Raw genomic sequence first — 24948 nt, forward strand, 5'->3', positions numbered from 1 at the left:
CAAAAACAATGTCTTATCCCGGAGGTCGAGTAAATTACATTACTAAGCTGCTCATAAATGTACTACGCTAGGACATGGACATCAATTCTATCATAGTCCATGTGGGTGACAATGACATTATGAAGGGCAGCTCTTAATAGTGGATTGCAAAGAGCTGATTGACTCTCTGCTAGGCACTAATAAAATACCCATCATATCTGGCCCTGTGCCCTCTCTCAATCGTGGTATTGAATTTATATCCACAAATCTCGGTTTACATTGGCGCCATGTTCAGAAATGCCTCCAAAATATCCGGAGTAACTACAGAGAGCTACGTCAGATAACAGAAATACTCATCATAAACTTTGACGAAAGATACATGTTTTACATATAATTAAAGATACACTGGTTCTTAATACAACCGCTGTGTCAGATTTTTTTTAAACATTACGAAAAAAGCATACCATGCAATAATCTGAGACGGCGCTCAGACATAAATATATTTCTTCGCCATGTTGGAGTCAACAGAAATACCAAATTACATCATAAATATTCCCTTACCTTTGTTGATCTTTCATCAGAATGCAGTGCAAGGAATCCTAGTTCCGCAATAAATCGTTGTTTTGTTCCATAATGTCCATTACTAGTGTCCAATTAGCTACTTTTGCTAGCACGTTTAGTTCACATGTCCAAAAGCTGGCGCTGGTTCAGGCGAACTCGGACGAAAACTTCAAAAAGTTATATTCCAGGTCGAATAAACTGGTCAAACTAAGTAGAGAATCAATCTTCAGGATGTTATTGTCATATATATCCAATAACGTTCCAACCGGAGCATTCGTTTTTGTCTACAGAGTAATGGAACGCAAGGCGATATAATGACTACTGCGTAACCAGGAACTGGCATTCTGCCAGACCAGTGACTCAAATAGCTGCCATCCGGTCCCACATCACACTAGAGGCTTCATTCCACGTTCGACTGACTGTTGACATCTAGTGAAAGGCGTAGGAAGTGCGAACAGATCCATATCTTATTTGGATGTGAATAGGCGATGAGTTGAAAATCAACCAGCCCCAGAATTTCCACTTCCTGTTTGGAAGTTTACCTGCCCTATGAGTTCTGTTATACTCACAGACATAATTCAAACAGTTTTAGAAACTTCAGAGTGTTTTCTATCCAATAGTAATAATAATATGCATATATTAGCATCTGGGAGAGAGTAGGAGGCAGTTCACTATGGCCACGCAATTCATCCAAAGTGAAAATGCTGCCCCCTATCCCTAAAAGGTTTTAGCCTGTCTAGGACACAGGTTCCGCTAACGGAACCCCCCCCACAACATTCTGCCGAAAAGGCAGCGCAGGAAATTCAAAAATATTTTGGGGAAATATTTAACTTTCACACATTAACAAGTCCAATACAGCAAATGAAAGATAAACATCTTGTTAATCTACCCATCATGTCTGATTTTTAAAATGTTTTAAAGCGAAAACACAACATATGAATTTCCCGCGTTGCCTTTTCGGCGGAATGTTGTGGGGGGGGGTTCCGTTAGCGGAACCTGTGTCCTAGACAGGTTAATAATAGTGGATTGCAAAGATCTGATTGACTCTCTGCTAGGCACTAGTAAAATACCCATCATATCTGGCCCTGTGCCCTCTCTCAATCGTGGTATTGAACGCTTTAGCATGATTCTTTCTCTTCACAACTGGCTACGTGATTATTGCAGCTCAATGGGTGTAGCTTTTGTTGACAATTTTGAAACCTTTTGGAAACAAAACACGTTTTATAAGGAGGATGGAATCCACCCAAATCATTTGGGTTCCTAGATCCTTTCACAGAATTATAAGGCTGCATTGAGACAATGACTTATCAATGACCCAAGCCCAGCTCAGTAAATCCCAACCATTGGTTCGCAGAGTCATCATAATGCTTTAGAAAATGTACATTATATCAGGGGCATTGGTAGACACAATGTAAGTAACCTAATTGATGTCCCTCTAACTGCCCTGAATGTCTCTGCTGATCCTGCAGCTATTGTAAGTAGCAATCATGTGCCTATGAACCAGATCTATGCTGTTAGCACTGGGGCGGTGGGCCCAAGTAGGAAGTCCACTGTGTGCAGCTCAACCTGTACTAACCTAAATAACATGAGAATATCTACTTCTGCTAAGCTTCCCAGTAGCAACGAAATAGTGACAATTGTCCGTGGGCCGTATGCAAATTGCAGTGGGTCTAGGGTGTCAGGTAAGGTGGAGGTGATATGAGGTGATAATATTAATTAGCCTCTCAATGTCACGGTTGCATAAATGATTCAGGAGACAGACACAGGAATGCGTAATAGGGTTTTTTATCGTACCCAAATTAAGTCAAGGTGATGAAGACCAAACAAAAGAGCGAGGAGTACCTCGAATAAATAACACATGCGCACAATGATGAGACCCGTAATCATCTGTGCAATCCTCAAGGGCACGAAAGCCCAAAACAGACAGCACAGGTACACACACGCACCAATGGACATTGTAACAACAATCGACAGCCCAATGGAAACCAAAGGGCACACTTATACAAGTACTAATCAGTGGGAATAGGGGACAGGTGTGTGTAATGAAAGTTCAGGATGGATCCGTGACACTCAAAGCACTTCATGATGACAGAAGTGAGTGCTAGTCATTTAGTTCAGTTAACTTAAATCTTGAAGAAAGTAGGAAAAGCAGACTGGGATAGGGAGAGATTTAATATGTTTGTAAACACTCCAGCCAGCTGGTTTGTGCATGCTTTAAATGCGGTGGGTAACCCTTTCAGTTTTGAATGCTGCCAACTAGCCACGTTTTTTGGTTTGGGTAGGTTTCAATCATCACAGTGGGAACAACATCCCCCATACATTTCCTTATGAACTCAGTCACCTTGTCAGTATATAGTCTCAGAGGCAACCCGGAACATATCCCAGTCAGCGTGATCAAAACAATCTTGAAGTATAGATTTCGATTGGCCAGAAGAACATTGAATAGACCTTAGCACGGGTACTTTCTGTTTGAGTTCCTGCCTATAGGAAGTGTCGTGTCTTCACTATCCTTAACTGAAGACTGATAGTTTTTATCAATGATTCTCTGTAATTAGTTACTATGCGATCAACTGATTAATCACGTAACTAATTAACTAGGAAATCGGGGCCCCAAGGAAAAATATACAGATTACAAAGTTATCATTTCCTAAAATAACTTTTCAGATATTTTATCTGATCAATTAGTCTTCGAATTAATTAATTATTTACTTTACCTCACGTTAGTCTCATTCCAAACGTTGTAAATTGTTGGTTATCTGCATGAACCCAGTTTTCACTATGAGTCATCCATACATCAATTGTCTTAAATGATTTATTTATTACTAACTAAGTAATTCACAGAAATGCATAAACAAACAGTAAATGTGGTTACAAGAAATGATAAGAGAATGTGCCCTAGTGGGCTAAACCGGCATGGCGGCTTGTTAGACAAAAGGGGAAGTGGGGGTCGACAAAGAAGTCACTACAGAGTGATAATTATAACAATTAAAATGCTAATCCTTTACACATGAACACTCACTCATGTCTGACCCTAACTGGGCTCAGGGGCGGTTCTCTGATTTAGTTCAAATCAAAAGGGAATTGTATTTTTCTTCATTAAACAGTCCACAATTATACAAACAGTATCATACTCACTCATTCATCTTATACAACAATTAGATGTAAACCTCATATCTGAGGCTATTATATAAACAGCGTTATGGTAATGTGGCCACACCGTCTCTCTTGAGCTTCCCAAGTTGTGACAAACGGACCAGTTCGTAGCTGGATTCTTTACCGATCTTTTACACTTTCTCTGGAACATGAAATTTGTTCGTACCTCAAGTTCTGTGAGGTGGAAGGATTTCCTTTGTCTCCATGAAAAACTACTCTCTATAACTGTATGTCCATGAGGTCTCAGGAATTTACGACCTCTGACCACAGCAACCTAGTTGAAGGAGGCAAGAGGGGGAGGCAGGGAGAGGGGGATGGGGTTGCTATACTCAGAGGCCAACGTCATGACAGAAGGGAGGAGCAGAACGGATTAGCAACCTGATTATCCGAAGGGAGAGAGTAACAATGTGTTGATAGAACTTTGGTCGCGTTTTCCTCAGATTTGCTTTGTTAAAATCCTCAGCTACAATAAATGACGCCTAGAGATATTCGTTTTCCAGTTTTCAAAAAGTCCAGTGTAGTTCCTAAAGGGTCGTCGTGGTATCGGCTTGAGGGGGAATATACACGGCTGTGACAATAACCAAAGATAATTATCTTGGAAGGTAATGCGGTCAGCATTTGATTGTGAGGGATTATAGGTTTTGTGAACAAAAGGACTTGAGTTCCTGTATGTTACCACAATTACACCATGAGTAGTTAATCATGAAACACACTTCCGCCTTCCTTCTTCTCAGAGAGTTCTTTATTCCTATCTGCACAATGTACTGAGAACCCAGCTGGCTGTATGGACGGGGACAGTAATGTATATCCGGAGAGAGCTATGATTCCGTGAAACATGTTGTCTCTCTGGAAGGAGATATTGGCCCTGAGCTAGTCTACTTTATTGTCCAGGGACTGAACATTTATGAGGAATATACTCAGAAGTGCACACCTCCTGAGTCAGACTAGAAGTCCACTACGAATACCTCTTCTCTGCCAGCGGAGTCTTGGAGCAGCCTCTGGCATAAGTTAAATTGCCCTGGAGGGTATGAACAAAGCATCCAATTCGGGAAAGTCGTATTTCTGGTCAGAATGCTGGTGAGTTACTGCCGCTCTGATATCCCAAAGTTATTCCCGGTTTATGTAATAACTCAAATAAATGTTATAGGCTAATAATGTAAAAACAATAATAATGCAGAATTGCTCAGGAGCTAAAAACAGAGCTGCCATACTGTCAGAGCACACACACACAGTCACTGGAGGAGGTTTTGTCTGAGTGCAGTTTGAGAGAGTAACATGTCAAACCCATCTAATGGGTGTCATCAGCTCTATGTTTGTGTGCAGGTCACTTGTATGAACTTCCAAATGGAAAATAGTACATGGTGCAGTGTGCGCGTCTGTGTGAGTGTGTGTGTGTGTGTGCGTCCATGAGTATGTCGGTGTCTGAGCCTCACCTTAAAGCCGATGTGTCCCTTCTTGCAGCAGAGGCAGGCCAGCATGAGGAAGACAAAGGTGAAGAGACCAGACAAGGAAACAGCCACCACCGCCAGAGACGACGGCCACGACAGCCCACTCAGAGGAGCACCATCTGCAGGACAGATTGAGGTATTACATCTTAAAAACAACAACAACAACGAATACACTGCCAAAGAAGACAGCCATGACAGCCCACTCAGAGGAGCACCATCTTCAGAACAGATAGAGGCATTAGCATAGACAATATATCATATAGGGGCTCGACAACACCAGCTTATCTAGATAGGGTTCTATATCTATGGTTATCTAATCCAGAGATCCAGACAATAGATCATACAGCCTAGCCTCTGGTTATGATGCTGCCGTCAGCATAAGACAAGACGAGGACACCCCCTCAATTCGGTAAAAATATAACTTTTATTATTATAATTATTGCTGAAAATTGGACTTTGTTTAATATTATATTTCCTATGGTCCAGGACATTTAGACAATGATGACACCATGCCAATTAATGAACAATGGTACATTTATTGAAGAGTCATACAGACTGGGGCTGCTTCCTTGTGGGGCTACAGCGCACTGCATCTCTATATGGGCTAAATATGGCCATTTAAATTGGAAGCTATTCCCCTACTATTTTTTATTGTACTACTGTTTAGGATAGACGGCCAGTACCACACAATTCTTTTATTTTGATTTTTGCTGTCACCCTCCGTTTACGCTAATGAGGTTATCTCCCAGGGAGGACTTGGGTTACAGGTTATGATGAATTATTCTAGAAGATCTAGATTATACATTTCATTTCTTGCACATAATTTTTGACGACCAATGGGTGGGTTCCCCAGTGGATCCTGCTTTTGTTACACATCCATGGGCTTATCAACACTAAAGATAACAATGACATTTTTAATATAACATTCCTGTTTGAAAAACAACGGCAACGCTAGCTACTCTCTCTTGCAATCTAAAAAGCCCTAAATTGTCCTATCAAACGTTTCAGCTATTTTAATATCCTAGCAAGAAACCATATCGACATAGCAACGCTCCCAGAAACACACCTGCTCCATAAGGACACACATAGAATGCAGAACCATGTGTTCAGACTTTTTCATCAGCCTCTTCTACTCAAGCAGGCATAAAACATTCTCCCTAATCGATTTTTTTATATTATCTAGACCTCTATTTTAAACAATTCAGAAAATAGAAATTCAATATATGAACTTGTCCAATCACCACACCTACTACTACCAACTACACATTTCAGAATCTCCTACGGGTCACAAGATGTGCGTTTCAATGTTTCACTACTACATAATCGTACATTTTGTGATCAATTTTAAATTGAACTAAGGTCATTCATAATGATTAATAAAAATTCAGTCGATGACCCCCGGATTCTATGGGATTTTATAAAAAATAATGCAACTGCTTTGCAGCTGGGTTGAATGAATCACAATTCAATAAGATATCAGAACTGGAAATGTTAATTTCTTGATAAGACAGAGAGCAGAATTTTCTTTCCATTGAGTTAAACTCAACCTTTACTTCCATGGTAATTGTCCCAGTTGTTTATTGGCCAACACGCTATGCAGTAATGATCACATACTGGGAATTACGGGCCTCCCGAATGGCGCAGCGGTCTAAGGCGTCACTACAGACCTGGGTTCGATCCCGGGTTGTGTCCTAACTTCTTCTGTGTGGCCAATATGATGTAGGCTGCCACTAAGAGATACAGGTACATACTGGTATAAACTGAGTGTGTGAATATTGGACCTGTAACCCCCCCGCCCCAACAAAAAATGACAATGAAAATAATGATTTATTTGGTAAGAAAAATAAAAATACACCATGTTGCAGAGTATCTTCTTCAACTAGATACATTTACTATAATTAGATAGAGTCAATTAAATATTTTGCAGAAGTAATATATTGATGTCTGTTATTCAGCAAACACTTTCACTCCACTTTGAAAACAAGTTAGACATTTCCTAGATCATTTATCACCTGTGATTTAACGTGTTTTAAACAAATCTACATGTTATTATGTGAAAGTGCCTTAAATACGGTATGAATCAGCAATTTGAATGAGATTTGCATAATAGCATATTTTCTAGTGTTGCTTCACACCTGAAAGATAATAATTTAACTTACACTACAGCGAATTAAAACGAATACGTACTTTTTCTTTCATCTCTGAGAGAGAAAGAGAGAGAGAGAGAGAGAGAGGCTTATGGAAAAACCCTGGTTGAAGTTGGTGACAGACTAAATCCCCTAGTGTAGTGATCAGCCAACAGAAGGCTTAATATGCACACAATTTCTTTTCTGCTCTGCATTTTGCATATATATTAGCTAGATATCCTCTCCTATGGATGGAGGCCTTCGTAATATTACGTAGGGATCAGGCTATGTCACGTACTCAGAGTCCTATGTGTGTCCAAAATTGCACCCTTTTCCATGTATACAGATGTAGGATCTTCATTTTTGTCAGTTTGCTAAAGAAGGAAAATAATCCTGCAGCAACAGGAAATGTGAATTATTATGTGAATTATAATTAATGGACATTTTTTGTAACGGAAAATCAAGTCTGAAATGTAAAAGTGGCTAAAATTAAGATACTACATCTGTATATATGGAAAAGGGTGCAAATGCACTACAAGTAAAACATGTCCTGCATTGCAGAAACGTTCTCCAGCAACAGGGTAATCAAATTAGGATCCTACATCTGTACTGCAATATAGTGCACTACTTTTGACCAGAGACACATGGGCTCTGGTCAAAAGCAGTGCACAATATAATGAATAGGGTGCCATTTCAGACACTTACTTTGTCTACAGAAGTGCTTGGCTGATCTAATTAAAAGCAATAGACACACACAGAGACACAAACACACAAGCAAAGTAATGTAAGGCAACATGCTATTATGATGAAATATTAATTAGAGGTCTGAGTTGATGTTGTTTACTACCACCACAGCGTGCACTCTCTCTCTCTCTCTCACTCCCTCCCTCTCCCTCCCTCTGCCTCCCTCTCCCTCCCTCTGCCTCCCTCTGCCTCCCTCACCCTCCCTCTCCCTCCCTCCCTCTGCCTCCCTCTGCCTCCCTCTCCCTCCCTCTGCCTCCCTCTCCCTCCCTCTGCCTCCCTCTGCCTCCCTCTCCCTCCCTCTGCCTCCCTCTGCCTCCCTCTCTCTCCCTCCCTCTGCCTCCCTCTCCCTCCCTCTGCCTCCCTCTGCCTCCCTCTCTCTCCCTCTGCCTCCCTCTCCCTCCCTCTGCCTCCCTCTCCCTCCCTCTGCCTCCCTCTCCCTCTATCTGCCTCCCTCTCCCTCTATCTGCCTCCCTCTCTCTCCCTCTGCCTCCCTCTCCCTCCCTCTCCCTCCCTCCCTCTGCCTCCCACTCTCTCCCTCTGCCTCCCTCTGCCTCCCTCTCTCTCCCTCTGCCTCCCTCTCCCTCCCTCTGCCTCCCTCTGCCTCCCTCTCCCTCCCTCTCTCTCATTTTGAACTGTGTATTTTTTCCAATCTTTTTGAATAATATCTCACATCTAATTTTGTCTCTTAGACCCAAGTTGTTATTTTTACCTAACTAAGGGTTGAGAGGGCCAGCGGTTACCATAGAAACAGATTGGACGGACAACCATGTAGGATTGTCTTCAGCTGTAAATCTCCTGTGTTGATCCATGCCAACACACAAACACACACACTTTGTCATGTCTGCTGTCAGTTTGTGCTGATCCTGTGAGCGCTGGTACCACCGCTGGCAGGCTCTTAGTATGTATCATGCTTTTAGGATAATTGGGCATAGAGATAATGCAGAGTGTAAAGATCACAGTAGGAAACAAAGATGGGATCTACCATCGTAGCAGTCAGTTGTTGGATTTGCTCATCATCCTAAAATAAAGCCACATTTGTGGAACTATAATGGAACAGTAGTACTTTGTATTATGTAGTACTTTAATTAAAGACGTCTAAAATGTTCTGAACACACCAGTTAACAGAGAGGTGGAGGAACACCTTGGCAAAAGCCTGCTTATTGGCTAAACCAGTCAATGCTTCTCTAGCCCTACAAAAGAGCAATCTAAAGGCTTTCTATAGGGCTAACATCAAATTATACTAGTTATTTGGCTTGGGACTATAAAGGATCACCAAGAGGAAGATTATTATTTCCAGTACTCTGCACTGTGTTGTTGTGAGCTGTATTAAACCCACTCACCCTCCACACAACGTCTACATCGATCAGCCCTATGGTTCAATGGGGGGACCATACCAGGACCAGAGCACAGCTCTCCATTAATATTAAAGAAGTAGACTATATTTGAGAGGCACACTAGGGTCTGCTGTGTTCAGCCTCAGATTAAAATAAAACACTTAAAGCTGAGCTAATACTAAAGGCCTGTTCAAATAGAGGTGACAGGAAAGACAGGGGGTAGTATTCAACCCAATGTGCTATATAGCCTATACAATGTGCTTGGCAGACTAGGCAGGCTAGCTCTTTTAATGGGGCTAGTAGTGGTGAGGAGATAGTAAATAGTGGTTTAATGCCTGATCCTGGATCCCTGTTCAAACAGAGAGTGTCTCCCAGTGCTTCCCATAATGATGGGCTATTGGGTAGAGGCCAGGGAAAATGGCGAGAGTGGATAAACAGATACATTGGAAGGTCTATACTGTATTGAAGTGTGTTTAGAAGCCTAGCTGGGTTTAACTGCAGACGTGTGTGTGTGTGTGTGTGTGTGTGTGTGTGTGTGTGTGTGTGTGTGTGTGTGTGTGTGTGTGTGTGTGTGTGTGTGTGTGTGTGTGTGTGTGTGTGTGTGTGTAAAAGCAATAACTAGACAGACACACACACTCAAATATAGATACATACACAGGTAACTGCCAAAATAAAGGAACCACCAACATAAAGTGTCTTAATAGAACGTTGGACCACCATGAGCCAGAACAGCTTCAATGCACCTTGGCATAGTCTACAAGAGTCTGGAACTCTATTGGAGGGATGTGACACCATTCTTCCACGAGAAATAATATAATTTGTTGTTTTGTTGATAGTGGTTGAAATCACTGTCTCAGGCGTCGCTCCAGAATCTCCCATAAGGGTTCAATTGGGTTGAGATCTGGTGACTGAGACGGCCATGGCATTTGGTTTACATCGTTTCCTTACTCATCAAACCATTCAGTGACCACTCATGCCCAGTGATGGGGGCATTGTCATCCTATGGGGGCTTAGCTATGGTAGCCAAAATAATGGCATTTTTATACAATGACCCTAAGCATGATGGGATGTTACTTGCTTAATTAACTCAGGAAACACACCTGTGTGGAAGCACCTGCTTTCAACATACTTTGTATCCTTCATTTACTCAAGTGTTCCCATTATTTCAGCAGTTACCTGTAGATAGACAAACACACACACACGCACATGCTAGATGCACGTCGATACACAAACACACACAATGCCTCTGTGCTGCGTTGCTGTTGAATAGCTGGGTGAGAGTTCGATGGTATTGTCTCTATCCCGCCTAATGAAGCTGGTGCAGATGGAGAATCTCCCTCTCCTGCTCTGAGCTATAATGAGCAGAGATCTTAAGAAAGACAAATAGCTTCTAGCTCCCTAAAGGTCACTCCTCCTCTGGGAGATAGAGACATACACCAAGCACATCCCTTCATCCCTTCAGATACACGCCAACCACATGGCACAGTATATCCCTCAAGAGAGAGGAGAACATTTTGAAGAGAGAGCACTGTTTTTTTAAGAAAGGAGGAGAGAGAGAGCGAGAAAGAGAGAGAGAGACACAGTCAGGTCCATAATTATTGGCACCGTTGATAAAGGGCAAAAAATACTGTATAAAAAAAATAATACAAATACTGAGCTATATTGTATGCTCAATTTGTTTTACATTCTAATATTTTATATGAATACAATTGCTCAGGGAAAGAGATTTTCTTCAACAAGTAATGAAAACATCTAAAAAAGATAGGGCTAAAACTGACACCTGTTTTCAATACTCTAGCATACTCCCGTTGCAAGGATAACGACGCGGAGTCTTTAAAGAAAATGTTTTAAGAGATTGGCGAACACATTGGATCTTAGACCATTCCTCCACACAGAATCTTTCCAGATCCTTGCTCTCCTTCGTCTGCCCTCTTCAATTCAAACCACAGGTTTTCAAGGGGGTTCAAGTCCAGAGATTGAGACTTGTTGATTTTCAATGCCAAACCCACCGCTGCTGTGTGTGGCGTAAGACCTGTATTTTAATGTCATATGACAGTGGCACCGGTTCCAATCCAAGTGCCAATGCCGTTTATCAAACTCCAGGCGGTGCTATGGTCAGACGGCATGAAAACAGAGCACTTTGGACACGCACACAAGTGGATGGTGCATACCGTATGCAGAAAAGTACACCATACCTATGGTAAAATATGGTGGTGGGTTTTTTATGTTTAGGGTCTATTTCTTGTTAAGGTTAACTGTCTTTTTGGTCATCTTTATCAAGGACCTGACTATACATAGAGAGGGAGAAAAGGTATTTTCGAGCTGAACGCGTAAAAGCACTTTTCTTAGCAAGCTACTTGTGTAGAAACCCCATGCCTTTCATTGAGTGGCTCAGGGGTGGTAGGCATTTTTAGCACAGTGAAGTGGAGAGAGCTGAAAACCACTCTGATGAAGTGTGGAGGAGAGGAGAGAGTGTGAGAGAGTGTGGGAGAGACAGAGAGAGAGAGAGAGAGAGAGAGAGAGAGAGAGAGAGAGAGAGAGAGAGAGGGGGGGGGGGGCTGTGTTTGAGAAACCCAACAGCCCCTTCTCTCTCCCCCTGAGTATTCTCCAGCACTTACAGGAACTCAACTAAGAAGGCCTTGCTTTGGCTTCAGACTCGTCTGAGCCAGACAGAACTGGATTGGAGTTGTATTCTAAACAGTCTGTTATGCCCAGGCAGGCTGACTCAAGCGGAGTTTCGCATGTCTGTTTCCTCCAATGCATTGTGAATAAATGAAATGTCTGAACTGTCATGACAGTTGGAAAACGATGGATGGACTCTTGTCAGCGGATGTCTCTCAATATTCAAAGTGCCGTGCCCCGAGCTCTGGGTGGAGAGATAGGACTAGCTCAGGCAATATAATCATGGCAGGGTGTGTATGTAGGGCATACTGTGCTGACAGAGGGCATGTTTGTCCTCTTATCACTGCTCTGTCAGCAGCGCAACACTCTGGCTATGAGCCTGTCTCTATGGAGCACTCCCAGTATTAACACTGAACAATAACACACACAACACCGTAGAGAATAGATACTGAATATCTTTGCAGAACACTGACACACCCCCCCTCGGATATCGGATATCACATTCATGGTAATTGCTTCGCATGTTGGCTCAATCGGATATTACCTTTAACTGTAAAGCGGATCGGATTGAGTCCTGGCCCAAGACTTTCGCCCAATGACTGTATATATGAATGGACAAAGCCATCGGTCACATCATTCATTCCTATGTGAAAACTCAATAGCGCATTGAAGCCAAAAGAAGTTGGTTAAGATGGCGTCTCATGGAGACATAACATGCGCAGTTTGAGTTACTCCAGGAAGAGACGTTGCAGGCTAGCTCAGTGCTGCCCCTTATGAATGGGTAACTAAAGTTTAAGGCTGATAGGGGTACGGCAGGTTGCCATTCGCAACTAAATTATCCTTATAACTTCTTCTGTGTGCGATTTTAAAGACATACATCTGGTGTATAAGAAGCAATTATTGGTACCATGATTGTTTTCTAAATATTGTTTTATTTATACGAAGATTGGCCATGAAGATTGTCATTCTTCTATTAACTATATTGGGGGATTTTGTTTTCTGATTACAATGCCTGCAGTACCAAGGTCGGAACTTATGTGGCTTCAACGAGAGGGGGAAGTCATTCTCCCCTGCTCTCCCCCCTACAGCCACCTACTCCTGAACACCTAAACCCAGCACGGACCCAAAAGAAAATATCCCAATAATACAGTATGTGTTTAACATTACAAGCCCTACTAGAAAATATATGTTCTGAGATCAGCCCTGGTCATCAAACCCAAAGCCCCCTCCCCATAGCAGAGAGAGAGCATCTGTTCTGAGATCAGCCCTGGTCATCAAACCCCCCTGAGCAGAGAGATACAGGCTGGTACCCCCGACCCCCATGGAGGGACAGGACTGTCCCCTCACACACTGACAGATGTCTGAGTCTCTGACCACACACACACACACACACTGCTCCGTCTCTTGTCTGTGTCTCTGGGTGCGTGTGGGACTGGGACTGGGCCCTTTACCAGACATTGTAGGTCAGGATTTGCATCCGGCTGCACACAAAGTTCTCTTTGAATCATGTCTCACTGTCTACTGTTCTTCTCAGAGTTTGACATCACTGTGTGTGTGTGATGTGAGTGTGCACTTGCGTTCATGCATGCGCTTATGTGTATGCCTGAAAGCCGCGTGTGTGCCTCCAAATATAACTGCACAGTGCCTGCATGTGCCTGTATCTATATAATACATTCACTTTGTTGGGGAAACGTACACAGTAAACGGGTTAGACTAGAGGAGGATGCTGATAGTCAGATGCTAACACTCTGGACACAGTCAGTGACTGATGGACCCATAGACCCACACACAAGCTAACACGCAAGCTAAAAGACAGGCTCACATACAAGCTAACACACAAGCTAAAAAACAGGCTCACAGACAAGCTAACACACAAGCTAAAAGACAGGCTCACATACAAGCTAACAAACAGGCTCACACACAAGCTAAAAGACAGGCTCACATACAAGCTAACACACAAGCTAACAGACAGGCTCACAGACAAGCTAACACACAAGCTAAAAAACAGGCTCACAGACAAGCTAACACACAAGCTAAAAAACAGGCTCACAGACAAGCTAACACGCAAGCTAAAAGACAGGCTCACATACAAGCTAACACACAAGCTAAAAGACAGGCTCACATACAAGCTAACACACAAGCTAAAAAACAGGCTCACAGACAAGCTAACACACAAGCTAAAAGACAGGCTCACATACAAGCTAACAAACAGGCTCACACACAAGCTAAAAGACAGGCTCACATACAAGCTAACACACAAGCTAACAGACAGGCTCACAGACAAGCTAACACACAGGCTCACAGACAAGCTAACAGACAGGCTCACATACAAGCTAACAAACAAGCTAACAAGTGCTGAGATAAGCTGTGTGTGTCAACCCGTGACAGAGACTTCTGTCCTCTCCCTTTGGGGAGGGAGCGAGAGCGAGAGCGAGAGCCGAGAGCGAGAGAGCGAGAGCGAGAGCGAGAGAGCGAGAGCGAGAGACCCTACTAGAATCTGAAGTCAAAATGTCTACTGTGGATCTGGTGCTTCTGTCACCAACCAAGGAGGGCCTACAGCAGTACCTAGATCTTCTGCACAGATTCTGTCAGATCTGGGCCCTGACAGTAAATCTATCAAAAAAAACATCCAGTTGCCAGAACCAAAAATACAAATTCCATCTAGACACAGTTGCGCTAGAACACACAAAAAACTATACATACATCGGACTAAACATCAGCGCCACAAGGCAAGAAGGGCACAAAATGGGACAAACATCAAATTGAGACTTCTGCAAAAATATCCTCTGTGTCAAACGTACAACACCAAATAATGCATACAGAGCAGAATTAGGCCAATACCTGCCAATGATCAAAATCCAGAAAATAACCATTAAATTCTTCAACCACCAAAAAGGAAGCGATTCCCGAACCTTCCATAACAAAGCCATCACCGACGGAGAGATGAACCTGGAGAAGAGTCCCCTAAGCAAGCTGGTCCTGGGGCTCTGTTCACAAACAAACAAACCCCACAGAGACCCAGGACAGCAACACAATTAGACCCAATCATGAGAAAACAAAAAGATAATTACTTGACACGTTGGAAAGAATTAACAAAAAAACTGAGCAAACTAGAACGCTATTTGGCCCAAAACAGAGAGTACACAGAGGCAGAATACCTGACCACTGTGACTGACCCAGACTTAAGGAAAGCTTTGACTATGTACAGACAGTGAGCGTAGCCTTGCTATTGAGAAAGTCCGCCGAAGGCAGACCTGGCTCTCAAGAGAAGACAGGCTATGTGCACACTGCCCACAAAATGAGGTGGAAACTGAGTTGCACTCCTAACCTCCTGCCCAATGTATGACAATATTAGTGACACATATTTCCCTCAGATTACACAGACCCACAAAGAATTTGAAAACAAACCTAATTTTGATAAACTCCCATATCTATTGGGTGAAATACCACAGTGCGCCATCACAGCAGCAAGATTTGTGACTGGTTGCCACAAGAAAAGGGTAACCAGTAAAGAACAAACACTATTGTAAATACAAACATATTATGATATATCTTCCATTTTGTACTTTAACTATTTGCACATAATATGACATGTGAAATGTCTTTATTATTTTGGAACTAATGTGAGTTTAATGTTTACTGTTTTTTTAAATGATTTATTTCACTTCTGTTTCTTATGTATTTCACTTGCTTTGGCAATGTAATCATATGTTTCCCATGACAATTAAGACCCTTAAATTGAAAACTGAAACTGAAAGAAAAACATGGAGCTTCAAGACCCAGAATGGTGGAAGACAATGAGCAGAGATCAGAAAACACAGATGGGATGGGGGATCCAAGACAGACAGGCTTCACATAGAGTATGGATCTGACAGTCTGTCAACACAAAGACTGGTTGTTGTGGTGAACACAATGGAACAAGCAAATCAGTCTTTTACAAAACACTGTTTTTAAAGGTCAGCCCCAGTCCTCCTGATTCCCATGTACAATATAGCCTTTTGAGTGGCCAAAACATCACCCATAATATTTATTGGAGTGTGCAGTCTTCAGATACGAGGTCACAGTTGCCAAACAAAAACCATTGACTGCAAAGTTAAACACACCATACTAAGGACTACTTATAACAATTTCCACAATTTGTAGAAATAAATAAATACATGTAAATGTTAAAACATTTACTCGAAGAACAGATGTAAAGTTTGGTCAAAGAATGGTAGTAAAATCTATCTAGTTGTTTTATGTGACCACGTTTTCCAAAAACTCTTAAATATCTACTCTGAATGAAGATTCTAAGATGTCTGCAGAAAGAATAGGGTGTCAACTATGACATGGCGTCTTGAGTTTGAAAACATATATTTTGGTTATTGAACTACACTAAATGAAGTGGATTAACAACAGGTAACAGTTTTATAGTAACAGAATGACATCATGGGTCCTTGATCTGTACTATACAGAAACACATAATGATGAATATCATTCTGTCCATGGTGATGTATCCTGAATTGGTACACAAAGGTAGACAAATGTAATATCCTGCTTTGCATATTTGGGTATTATTCTACACACTGGCTATTAAACTAACAATACCACATTTAGTTGGTTTGGACTGGATTAAATCTGTCCCAATCATAGATGTCAATGTTTCACAAGTTTGTGCATCACAGTACAGCACAGCACAGCAGAGTAGAGTAAAGTTTAGTTCAGTACAACACAGTACAATAGAGTTCAGTGCAGCATATATAGTAAAATATACTGTACTCTACTCTAGTGTGCTCTACTGTACTGTACAGTACTAAACTCTACAGTACTGTATTGTACTGACCTATACTCTACAGCACTGTATTGTACTGACCTGTACTCTACCCTACAGTACTGTGTTGTACTGACCTATACTCTACTCTAGAGTACTGTATTGTACTAACATATACTCTGCCCTATAGTACTGTATTGTACTGACCTGTACTCTACCCTACAGTACAGTATTGTACTGACCTGTACTCTACTCTACCCTACAGTACTGTATTGTACTGACCTGTACTCTACAGTACTGTATTGTACTGACCTGTACTCTACAGTACTGTATTGTACTAACCTGTACTCTACCCTACAGTACTGTATTGTACTGACCTGTACTCTACAGTACTGTATTGTACTGACCTGTCCTCTACTCTACAGTACTATATTGTACTGACCTGTACTTTACTTTGCCCTATAGTAATGCATTGTACTGACCTGTACTCTCCTTTACAGTACAGTATTGTACTGACCTGCACTCTACCCATACAGTATTGTATTGTACTGACCTACAATCTACTCTACAGTACTGTAATGTACTGACCTGTACTCTACAGTACTGTATTGTACTGACCTGTACTCTACCCATACAGTACTGTATTGTACTGACCTGTACTCTACTCTACAGTACTGTATTGTGCTGACCTGTACTCTACTCTACAGTACTGTATTGTACTGACCTGTACTCTACTCTACAGTACTGTATTGTACTGACCTGTACTATACTCTACAGTACTGTATTGTAGTGACCTGTACTCTACTCTACAGTACTGTATTATACTCTACAGTACTGTATTATACTCTACTCTACAGTACGGTATTGTACTGACCTTTACTCTACTCTACAGTACTGTATTGTACTGACCTGTACTATACTCTACAGTACTGTATTGTAGTGACCTGTACTCTACTCTACAGTACTGTATTATACTCTACTCTACAGTACTGTATTGTACTGACCTTTACTCTACTCTACAGTACTGTATTGCACTGACCTGTACTATACTCTACAGTACTGTATTGTAGTGACCTGTACTCTACTCTACAGTACTGTATTATACTCTACTCTACAGTACTGTATTATACTCTACCCATACAGTACTGTATTGTACTGACCTGTTCTCTACTCTACAGTACTGTATTGTACTGACCTAAACTCTACTCTACAATACTGTATTGTAATGACCTGTACTCTACAGTACTGTATTGTACTGACCTGTCCTCTACTCTACAATACTGTATTGTATTGACCTGTACTTTACTCTACCCATACATTACTGTATTGTACTGACCTGTCCTCTACTCTACAGTACTGTATTGTACTGACCTGTACTTTACTCTACCCATACAGTACTGTATTGTACTGACATATACTCTACTCTACAGTACTGTATTGTACTGACCTGCACTCTACTCTACAGTACTGTATTATACTGACCTGTACTCTACTCTACCCATACAGTACTGTATTGTACTGACCTGTTCTCTACTCTACAGTACTGTATTGTACTGACCTGCACTCTACTCTACAGTACTGTATTATACTAACCTGTACTCTACTCTACCCATACAGTACTGTATTGTACTGACCTGTTCTTTACTCTACAGTACTGTATTGTACTGACCTGCACTCTACTCTACAGTACTGTATTGTACTGACCTGTACGCTACAGTACTGTATTGTACTGACCTGTACTCTACTCTACAGAACTGTATTGTACTGACCTGTACTCTACTCTACCCATACAGTACTGTATTGTACTGACCTGTACTCTACAGTACTGTATTGTACTGACATGTACTCTACTCTACAGTAATGTATTGTAGTGACCTGTACTCTATACAGTACGGTATTGTACTGACCTGTACTCTACTCTACAGTACTGTATTGCACTGACCTGTACTTTACTCTACCCATACAGTACTGTATTGTACTGACCTGTACTCTACTCTACAGTGCTGTATTGTACTGACCTGTACTCTACTCTACAGTACTGTATTGTACTGACCTATACTTTACTCTGCCCTATAGTACTGTATTGTACTGACCTGTACTCTACTCTACCCATACAGTATGGTATTGTACTGACCTATACTCTACTCTACAGTACTGTATTGTACTGACCTGTACTATACTCTACAGTACTGTATTGTAGTGACCTGTACTCTACTCTACAGTACTGTATTATACTCTACAGTACTGTATTATACTCTACTCTACAGTACGGTATTGTACTGACCTTTACTCTACTCTACAGTACTGTATTGTACTGACCTGTACTATACTCTACAGTACTGTATTGTAGTGACCTGTACTCTACTCTACAGTACTGTATTATACTCTACTCTACAGTACTGTATTGTACTGACCTTTACTCTACTCTACAGTACTGTATTGCACTGACCTGTACTATACTCTACAGTACTGTATTGTAGTGACCTGTACTCTACAGTACTGTATTATACTCTACTCTACAGTACTGTATTGTACTGACCTGTACTCTACTCTACAGTACTGTATTGCACTGACCTGTACTCTACTCTACAGTACTGTATTATACTCTACAGTACTGTATTATACTCTACCCATACAGTACTGTATTGTACTGACCTGTACTCTACAGTGCTGTATTGTACTGACCTGTACTCTACTCTACAGTACTGTATTGTACTGACCTATACTTTACTCTGCCCTATAGTACTGTATTGTACTGACCTGTACTCTACTCTACCCATACAGTACTGTATTGTACTGACCTATACTCTACTCTACAGTACTGTATTGTACTGACCTGTACTCTACTCTACAGTACTGTATTGTACTGACCTGTAATCTACTCTACCCATACAGTACTGTATTGTACTGACCTGTTCTCTACTCTACAGTACTGTATTGTACTGACCTGTACTCTACTCTACAGTACTGTATTGTACTGACCTGTACTTTACTCTACCCATACAGTACTGTATTGTACTGACCTGTACTCTACTCTACTGTACTGTATTGTACTGACCTGTACTCTACAGTACTGTATTGTACTATACTCTACAGTACTGTATTGTACTGACCTGTACTCTACTCTACAGTACTGTATTGTACATACCTGTACTCTACTCTACAGTACTGTATTGTACTGACCAAACTTGTGAAACAGACTTCTATGATTGGTTCAGATTTGGATGAACCAAATTTCAACGTCCATGGACATCCGGTGTTGGTTGGTGCTTAGTGGGTGAGAGGGCAGGTTACACCAAAATGGAAAGAAGCTTATGGGTAGGTTTCAGTTAGAGCCGGAAGAAGTGACATTAACCCCTATCAGTCTCGTGACCCCAGCAAAAATCGTCTTTTCATTTATCTGCATGTCCGGTCCTTATATTTAGCCTCACAGTGTTTTACAATGTTATTTTCAGGACAACCAGGGCTACAAGTACAACACAAATCAATTTCACATAAACAGTTGCATTCATAGGGTCCGCCAAAGCAGAAAAAAAACAGATAAAAATGAATTGATATGAATGCTGTAAGTACTGGACATAAATGATCTGCTCCTGTGAGACAGTGGAGGCTGCTGAGGGGAGGACGGCTCAAAATAATGGCTGGAACGTTCGTTTGATGAATTCCATTCGCGCCGTTCCAGCCATTATTATGAGCCGTCCTCCCCTCAGCAGCCTCCACTGTCTCACAAACACCGCTCGAGCTCAGCCCCCGTTAATCACACAAACTAATGGTTGGTATCTACAGATGCAGAAGAAATAGACAAATCCAATGGTATATACAAATCTAATGTTTAAAAAGGGTTAAAAGTCCAAAACTCGCTTGCGTTATGGTGGGACTCATTGGCCTAACTGGAGAGAGAGAGAGACCTATAGCTCATCTCTTGGCAGTAGTACTGTAGACTACTTTATCACTGACCTCAACCCAGAGTCTCTCGGAGCGTTCACAGTCAGCCCACTGACACCCCTATCAGACCACAGCAAAATCACAGTCTACTTGAACAGAGCAATACTCAATCATGAGGCATCAAAGCCAAATGAACTGAGTAACATTAAGAAATGCTATAGATGGAAGGAATGCAGTTTGGAAACCTACCAAAAAACAATTAGGCAACAACAAATTCAATCCCTTTTAGACAATTTCCTGGGTAAAACGTTTGGTGTAAACTTGGTGTAAACTTGGCAGTAGAAAATCTTAACAGTATATTTGACCTCTCAGCTTCCTTATCAAATCTAAAAATCTCAAATAGAAAACCCGAAGAAAATGAACAACAATGACAAATGGTTTGATGAAGAATGCAACAATCTAAGAAAGAAATTGAGAAACCTGTCCAACCAAAAACATAGAGACCCGGAAAACCTGAGTCTACGCCTTCACTATGGTGAATCACTAAAACAATACAGAAATACACTACGGAAAAAGAAGGAACCGCATGTCAGAAATCAGCTCAATGTAATTGAAGAATCCATAGACTCTAACCACTTCTGGGAAAATTGGAAAACACTAAACAAACAACAACACAAAGAATTATCTATCCAAAATGGAGATGTATGGGTAAACCACTTCTCCAATCTTTTTGGCTCTATAACAAAGAATAAAGAGCAAAAACATATACATGATCAAATACAGATCTTAGAATCAACTATTAAAGACTACCAGAACCCACTGGATTCTCCAATTACATTGAATGAGTTACAGGACAAAATAAAAACCCTCCAACCCAAAAAGGCCTGTGGTGTTGATGGTATCCTCAATGAAATTGAGCACACTCCAAGATCGCATAGCAGTTCAGACGTCTTTTGTCCTCGTCTTGTCGTGTCCTGTATATATATATATTTACAACTTCTTTCACATACATTTTATTTTTATTTTCCATCAACTCATCTTCAAAACACTCTCCTGCAACCCGCCTCACCAATTTATATTTATAAAAAAGTATTATTTACCTCAGATCTGTAATCCTCCAAGAAGCTAGCCAGAAACTCCAAGAAGCTAGCCAGAAACTAGGCAGAAGCTAGCCAGGAGCTAGCCCAGAAGCTAATCCAGAAGCTAATCAGAAGCTAGTTAGCTTCTTTACTGGCAAATCGTTAGTATTCAGCTAACCACGGTTTGTGGTCATCAGCTATCCCTTAGCTCGAAAATCTATCGAAAATCTATCGGCAGTTTTGTACGGCGCAGCGCGGCTCGGAACGGAACATACCGGACCAATTTTTCTCTCCATGTCCCTGGATTTCAACTGCTCTCTGGACATTCATACCCGGATCTCACAGCTAGCTAGCTGCTATCCGTGTGACAATCGGCTTTCATCGATTCCGGAGCAAACATCAATTATTCCGGTGCTAGCCAGCTCCGTCAATCACTCCTGAGTTCCATCATTCACTCCTGGGCTGCAGTCACCTATCTGGACCCGTTTTACTGCCTACGCGGAGCCCCACCGGGCCTTCACAACTGGACTGCCGACGTTATCTACCTGAAGGAGATCTGGCTGGCTCCTCCGTCGCGACGTTACCTGAACGCCCATCTGCGGCCCGCTAACCTTACCGGCTGCTATCTGAATAGACAATCGGACAATTTATTTATTTTTATTATTATTATGTTTTCTTCTCGGGCCTCTATAACTATATCTATTGTTCTTATTTTTGTTGTTGTTGTGTGATTTGGATTAATCCCCTCTACCACACGGAATCCCACTAATCTACTGACCGAACGCAAGAGGTGGCTAACAACAGACCTCCATCCTATGCTAGCTTGCTACCGATGGCCTGGCTAGCTGTCTAAATCGTCGTGACCCTCAACCAACCTCTCCACTCACTGGACCCTTTTGATCACTCGACTAAGCATGCCTCTCCTTAATGTCAATATGTCTTGTCCATTGCTGTTCTGGTTAGTGTTTATTGGCTTATTTCACTGTAGAGCCTCTAGTCCTGCTCACTATACCTTATCCAACCTATTAGTTCCACCACCCACACATGCAATGACATCTCCTGGTTTCAATGATGTTTCTAGAGACAATATCTCTCTCTTCATCACTCAATACCTAGGTTTACCTCCACTGTATTCACATCCTACCTTACCTTTGTCTGTACATTATACCTTGATGCTATTTTATCGCCCCCAGAAACCTCCTTTTACTCTCTGTTCCAGACGTTCTAGACGACCAATTCTTATTGCTTTTAGCCGCACCCTTATTCTACTCCTCCTATGTTCCTCTGGCGATGTAGAGGTGAATCCAGGCCCCGCAGTGCCTAGCTCCACTCCTATTCCCCAGGCGCTCTCTTTTGACGACTTCTGTAACCGTAATAGCCTTGGTTTCATGCATGTTAACATTAGAAGCCTCCTCCCTAAGTTTGTTCTATTCACTGCTTTAGCACACTCTGCCAACCCGGATGTTCTAGCTGTGTCTGAATCCTGGCTAAGGAAGACCACCAAAAATTCAGACATTTTAATTCCAAACTACAACATTTTCAGACAAGATAGAACTGCCAAAGGGGGCGGTGTTGCAATCTACTGCAAAGATAGCCTGCAGAGTTCTGTCCTACTATCCAGGTCTGTACCCAAACAATTTGAACTTCTACTTTTAAAAATCCACCTCTCTAAAAACAAGTCTCTCACCGTTGCCGCCTGCTATAGACCACCCTCTGCCCCCAGCTGTGCTCTGGACACCATATGTGAACTGATTGCCCCCCATCTATCTTCAGAGCTCGTGCTGCTAGGCGACCTAAACTGGAACATGCTTACACCCCAGCCATCCTACAATCTAAACTTGATGCCCTCAATCTCACACAAATTATCAATGAACCTACCAGGTACCTCCCCAAAGCCTTAAACACGGGCACCCTCATAGATATCATCTTAACCAACTTCCCCTCTAAATACACCTCTGCTGTCTTCAACCAAGATCTCAGCGATCACTGCCTCATTGCCTGCATCCGTAATGGGTCAGCGGTCAAACGACCTCCTCTCATCACTGTAAAACACTCCCTGAAACACTTCAGCGAACAGGCCTTTCTAATCGACCTGGCCGGGGTATCCTGGAAGGATATTGACCTCATCCCGTCAGTAGAGGATGCCTGGATATTTTTTTTAAATGCCTTCCTAACCATCTTAAATAAACATGCCCCATTCAAGAAATTTAGAACCAGGAACAGATATAGCCCTTGGTTCTCCCCAGACCTGACTGCCCTTAACCAACACAAAAACATCCTATGGCGTTCTGCATTAGCATCGAACAGCCCCCGTGATATGCAGCTGTTCAGGGAAGCTAGAAACCATTATACACAGGCAGTTAGAAAAGCCAAGGCTAGCTTTTTCAAGCAGAAATGTGCTTCTTGCAACAATAACTCAAAAAAGTTCTGGGACACTGTAAAGTCCATGGAGAATAAGAACACCTCCTCCCAGCTGCCCACTGCACTGAAGATAGGAAACACTGTCACCACTGATAAATCCACCATAATTGAGAATTTCAATAAGCATTTTTCTACGGCTGGCCATGCTTTCCACCTGGCTACTCCTACCCCTGTCAACAGCACTTAACCCCCAACAGCAACTCGCCCAAGCCTTCCCCATTTCTCCTTCTCCCAAATCCATTCAGCTGATGTTCTGAAAGAGCTGCAAAATCTGGACCCCTACAAATCAGCCGGGCTAGACAATCTGGACCCTTTCTTTCTAAAATTATCTGCCGAAATTGTTGCCACCCCTATTACTAGCCTGTTCAACCTCTCTTTCGTGTCGTCTGAGATTCCCAAAGATTGGAAAGCAGCTGCGGTCATCCCCCTCTTCAAAGGGGGGAACACTCTTGACCCAAACTGCTACAGACCTATATCTTTCCTACCATGCCTTTCTAAGGTCTTCGAAAGCCAAGTCAACAAACAGATTACCGACCATTTCAAATCTCACCATACCTTCTCTGCTATGCAATCTGGTTTCAGAGCTGGTCATGGGTGCACCTCAGCCACGCTCAAGGTCCTAAACGATATCTTAACCGCCATCGATAAGAAACATTACTGTGCAGCCGTATTCATTGATCTGGCCAAGGCTTTCGACTCTGGCAATCACCACATCCTCATCGGCAGACTCAACAGCCTTGGTTTCTCAAATGATTGCCTCGCCTGGTTCACCAACTACTTCTCTGATAGAGTTCAGTGTGTCAAATCGGAGGGTCTGTTGTCCGGACCTCTGGCAGTCTCTATGGG

At 42.1% G+C, this 24948-nt stretch overlaps 1 protein-coding gene across 1 annotated transcript in view; it reads right to left on the bottom strand.

The window, feature by feature from the left end:
* The window catches only part of LOC139381079 (apoptosis-associated tyrosine kinase b), an 89501-nt gene that overhangs the window by 35580 nt on the left and 28973 nt on the right, over positions 1 to 24948 (bottom strand). Inside the window, exon 3 of the mRNA XM_071124318.1 lies at positions 5127 to 5260. Within this exon, the coding sequence (XP_070980419.1) occupies positions 5127 to 5260 (134 nt within the window). The remainder of the gene's footprint in view (positions 1 to 5126; positions 5261 to 24948) is intronic.

The sequence above is a fragment of the Oncorhynchus clarkii genome, chromosome 23 (genome assembly GCF_045791955.1).
Source record: "Oncorhynchus clarkii lewisi isolate Uvic-CL-2024 chromosome 23, UVic_Ocla_1.0, whole genome shotgun sequence".
NCBI lineage: Eukaryota > Metazoa > Chordata > Actinopteri > Salmoniformes > Salmonidae > Oncorhynchus > Oncorhynchus clarkii.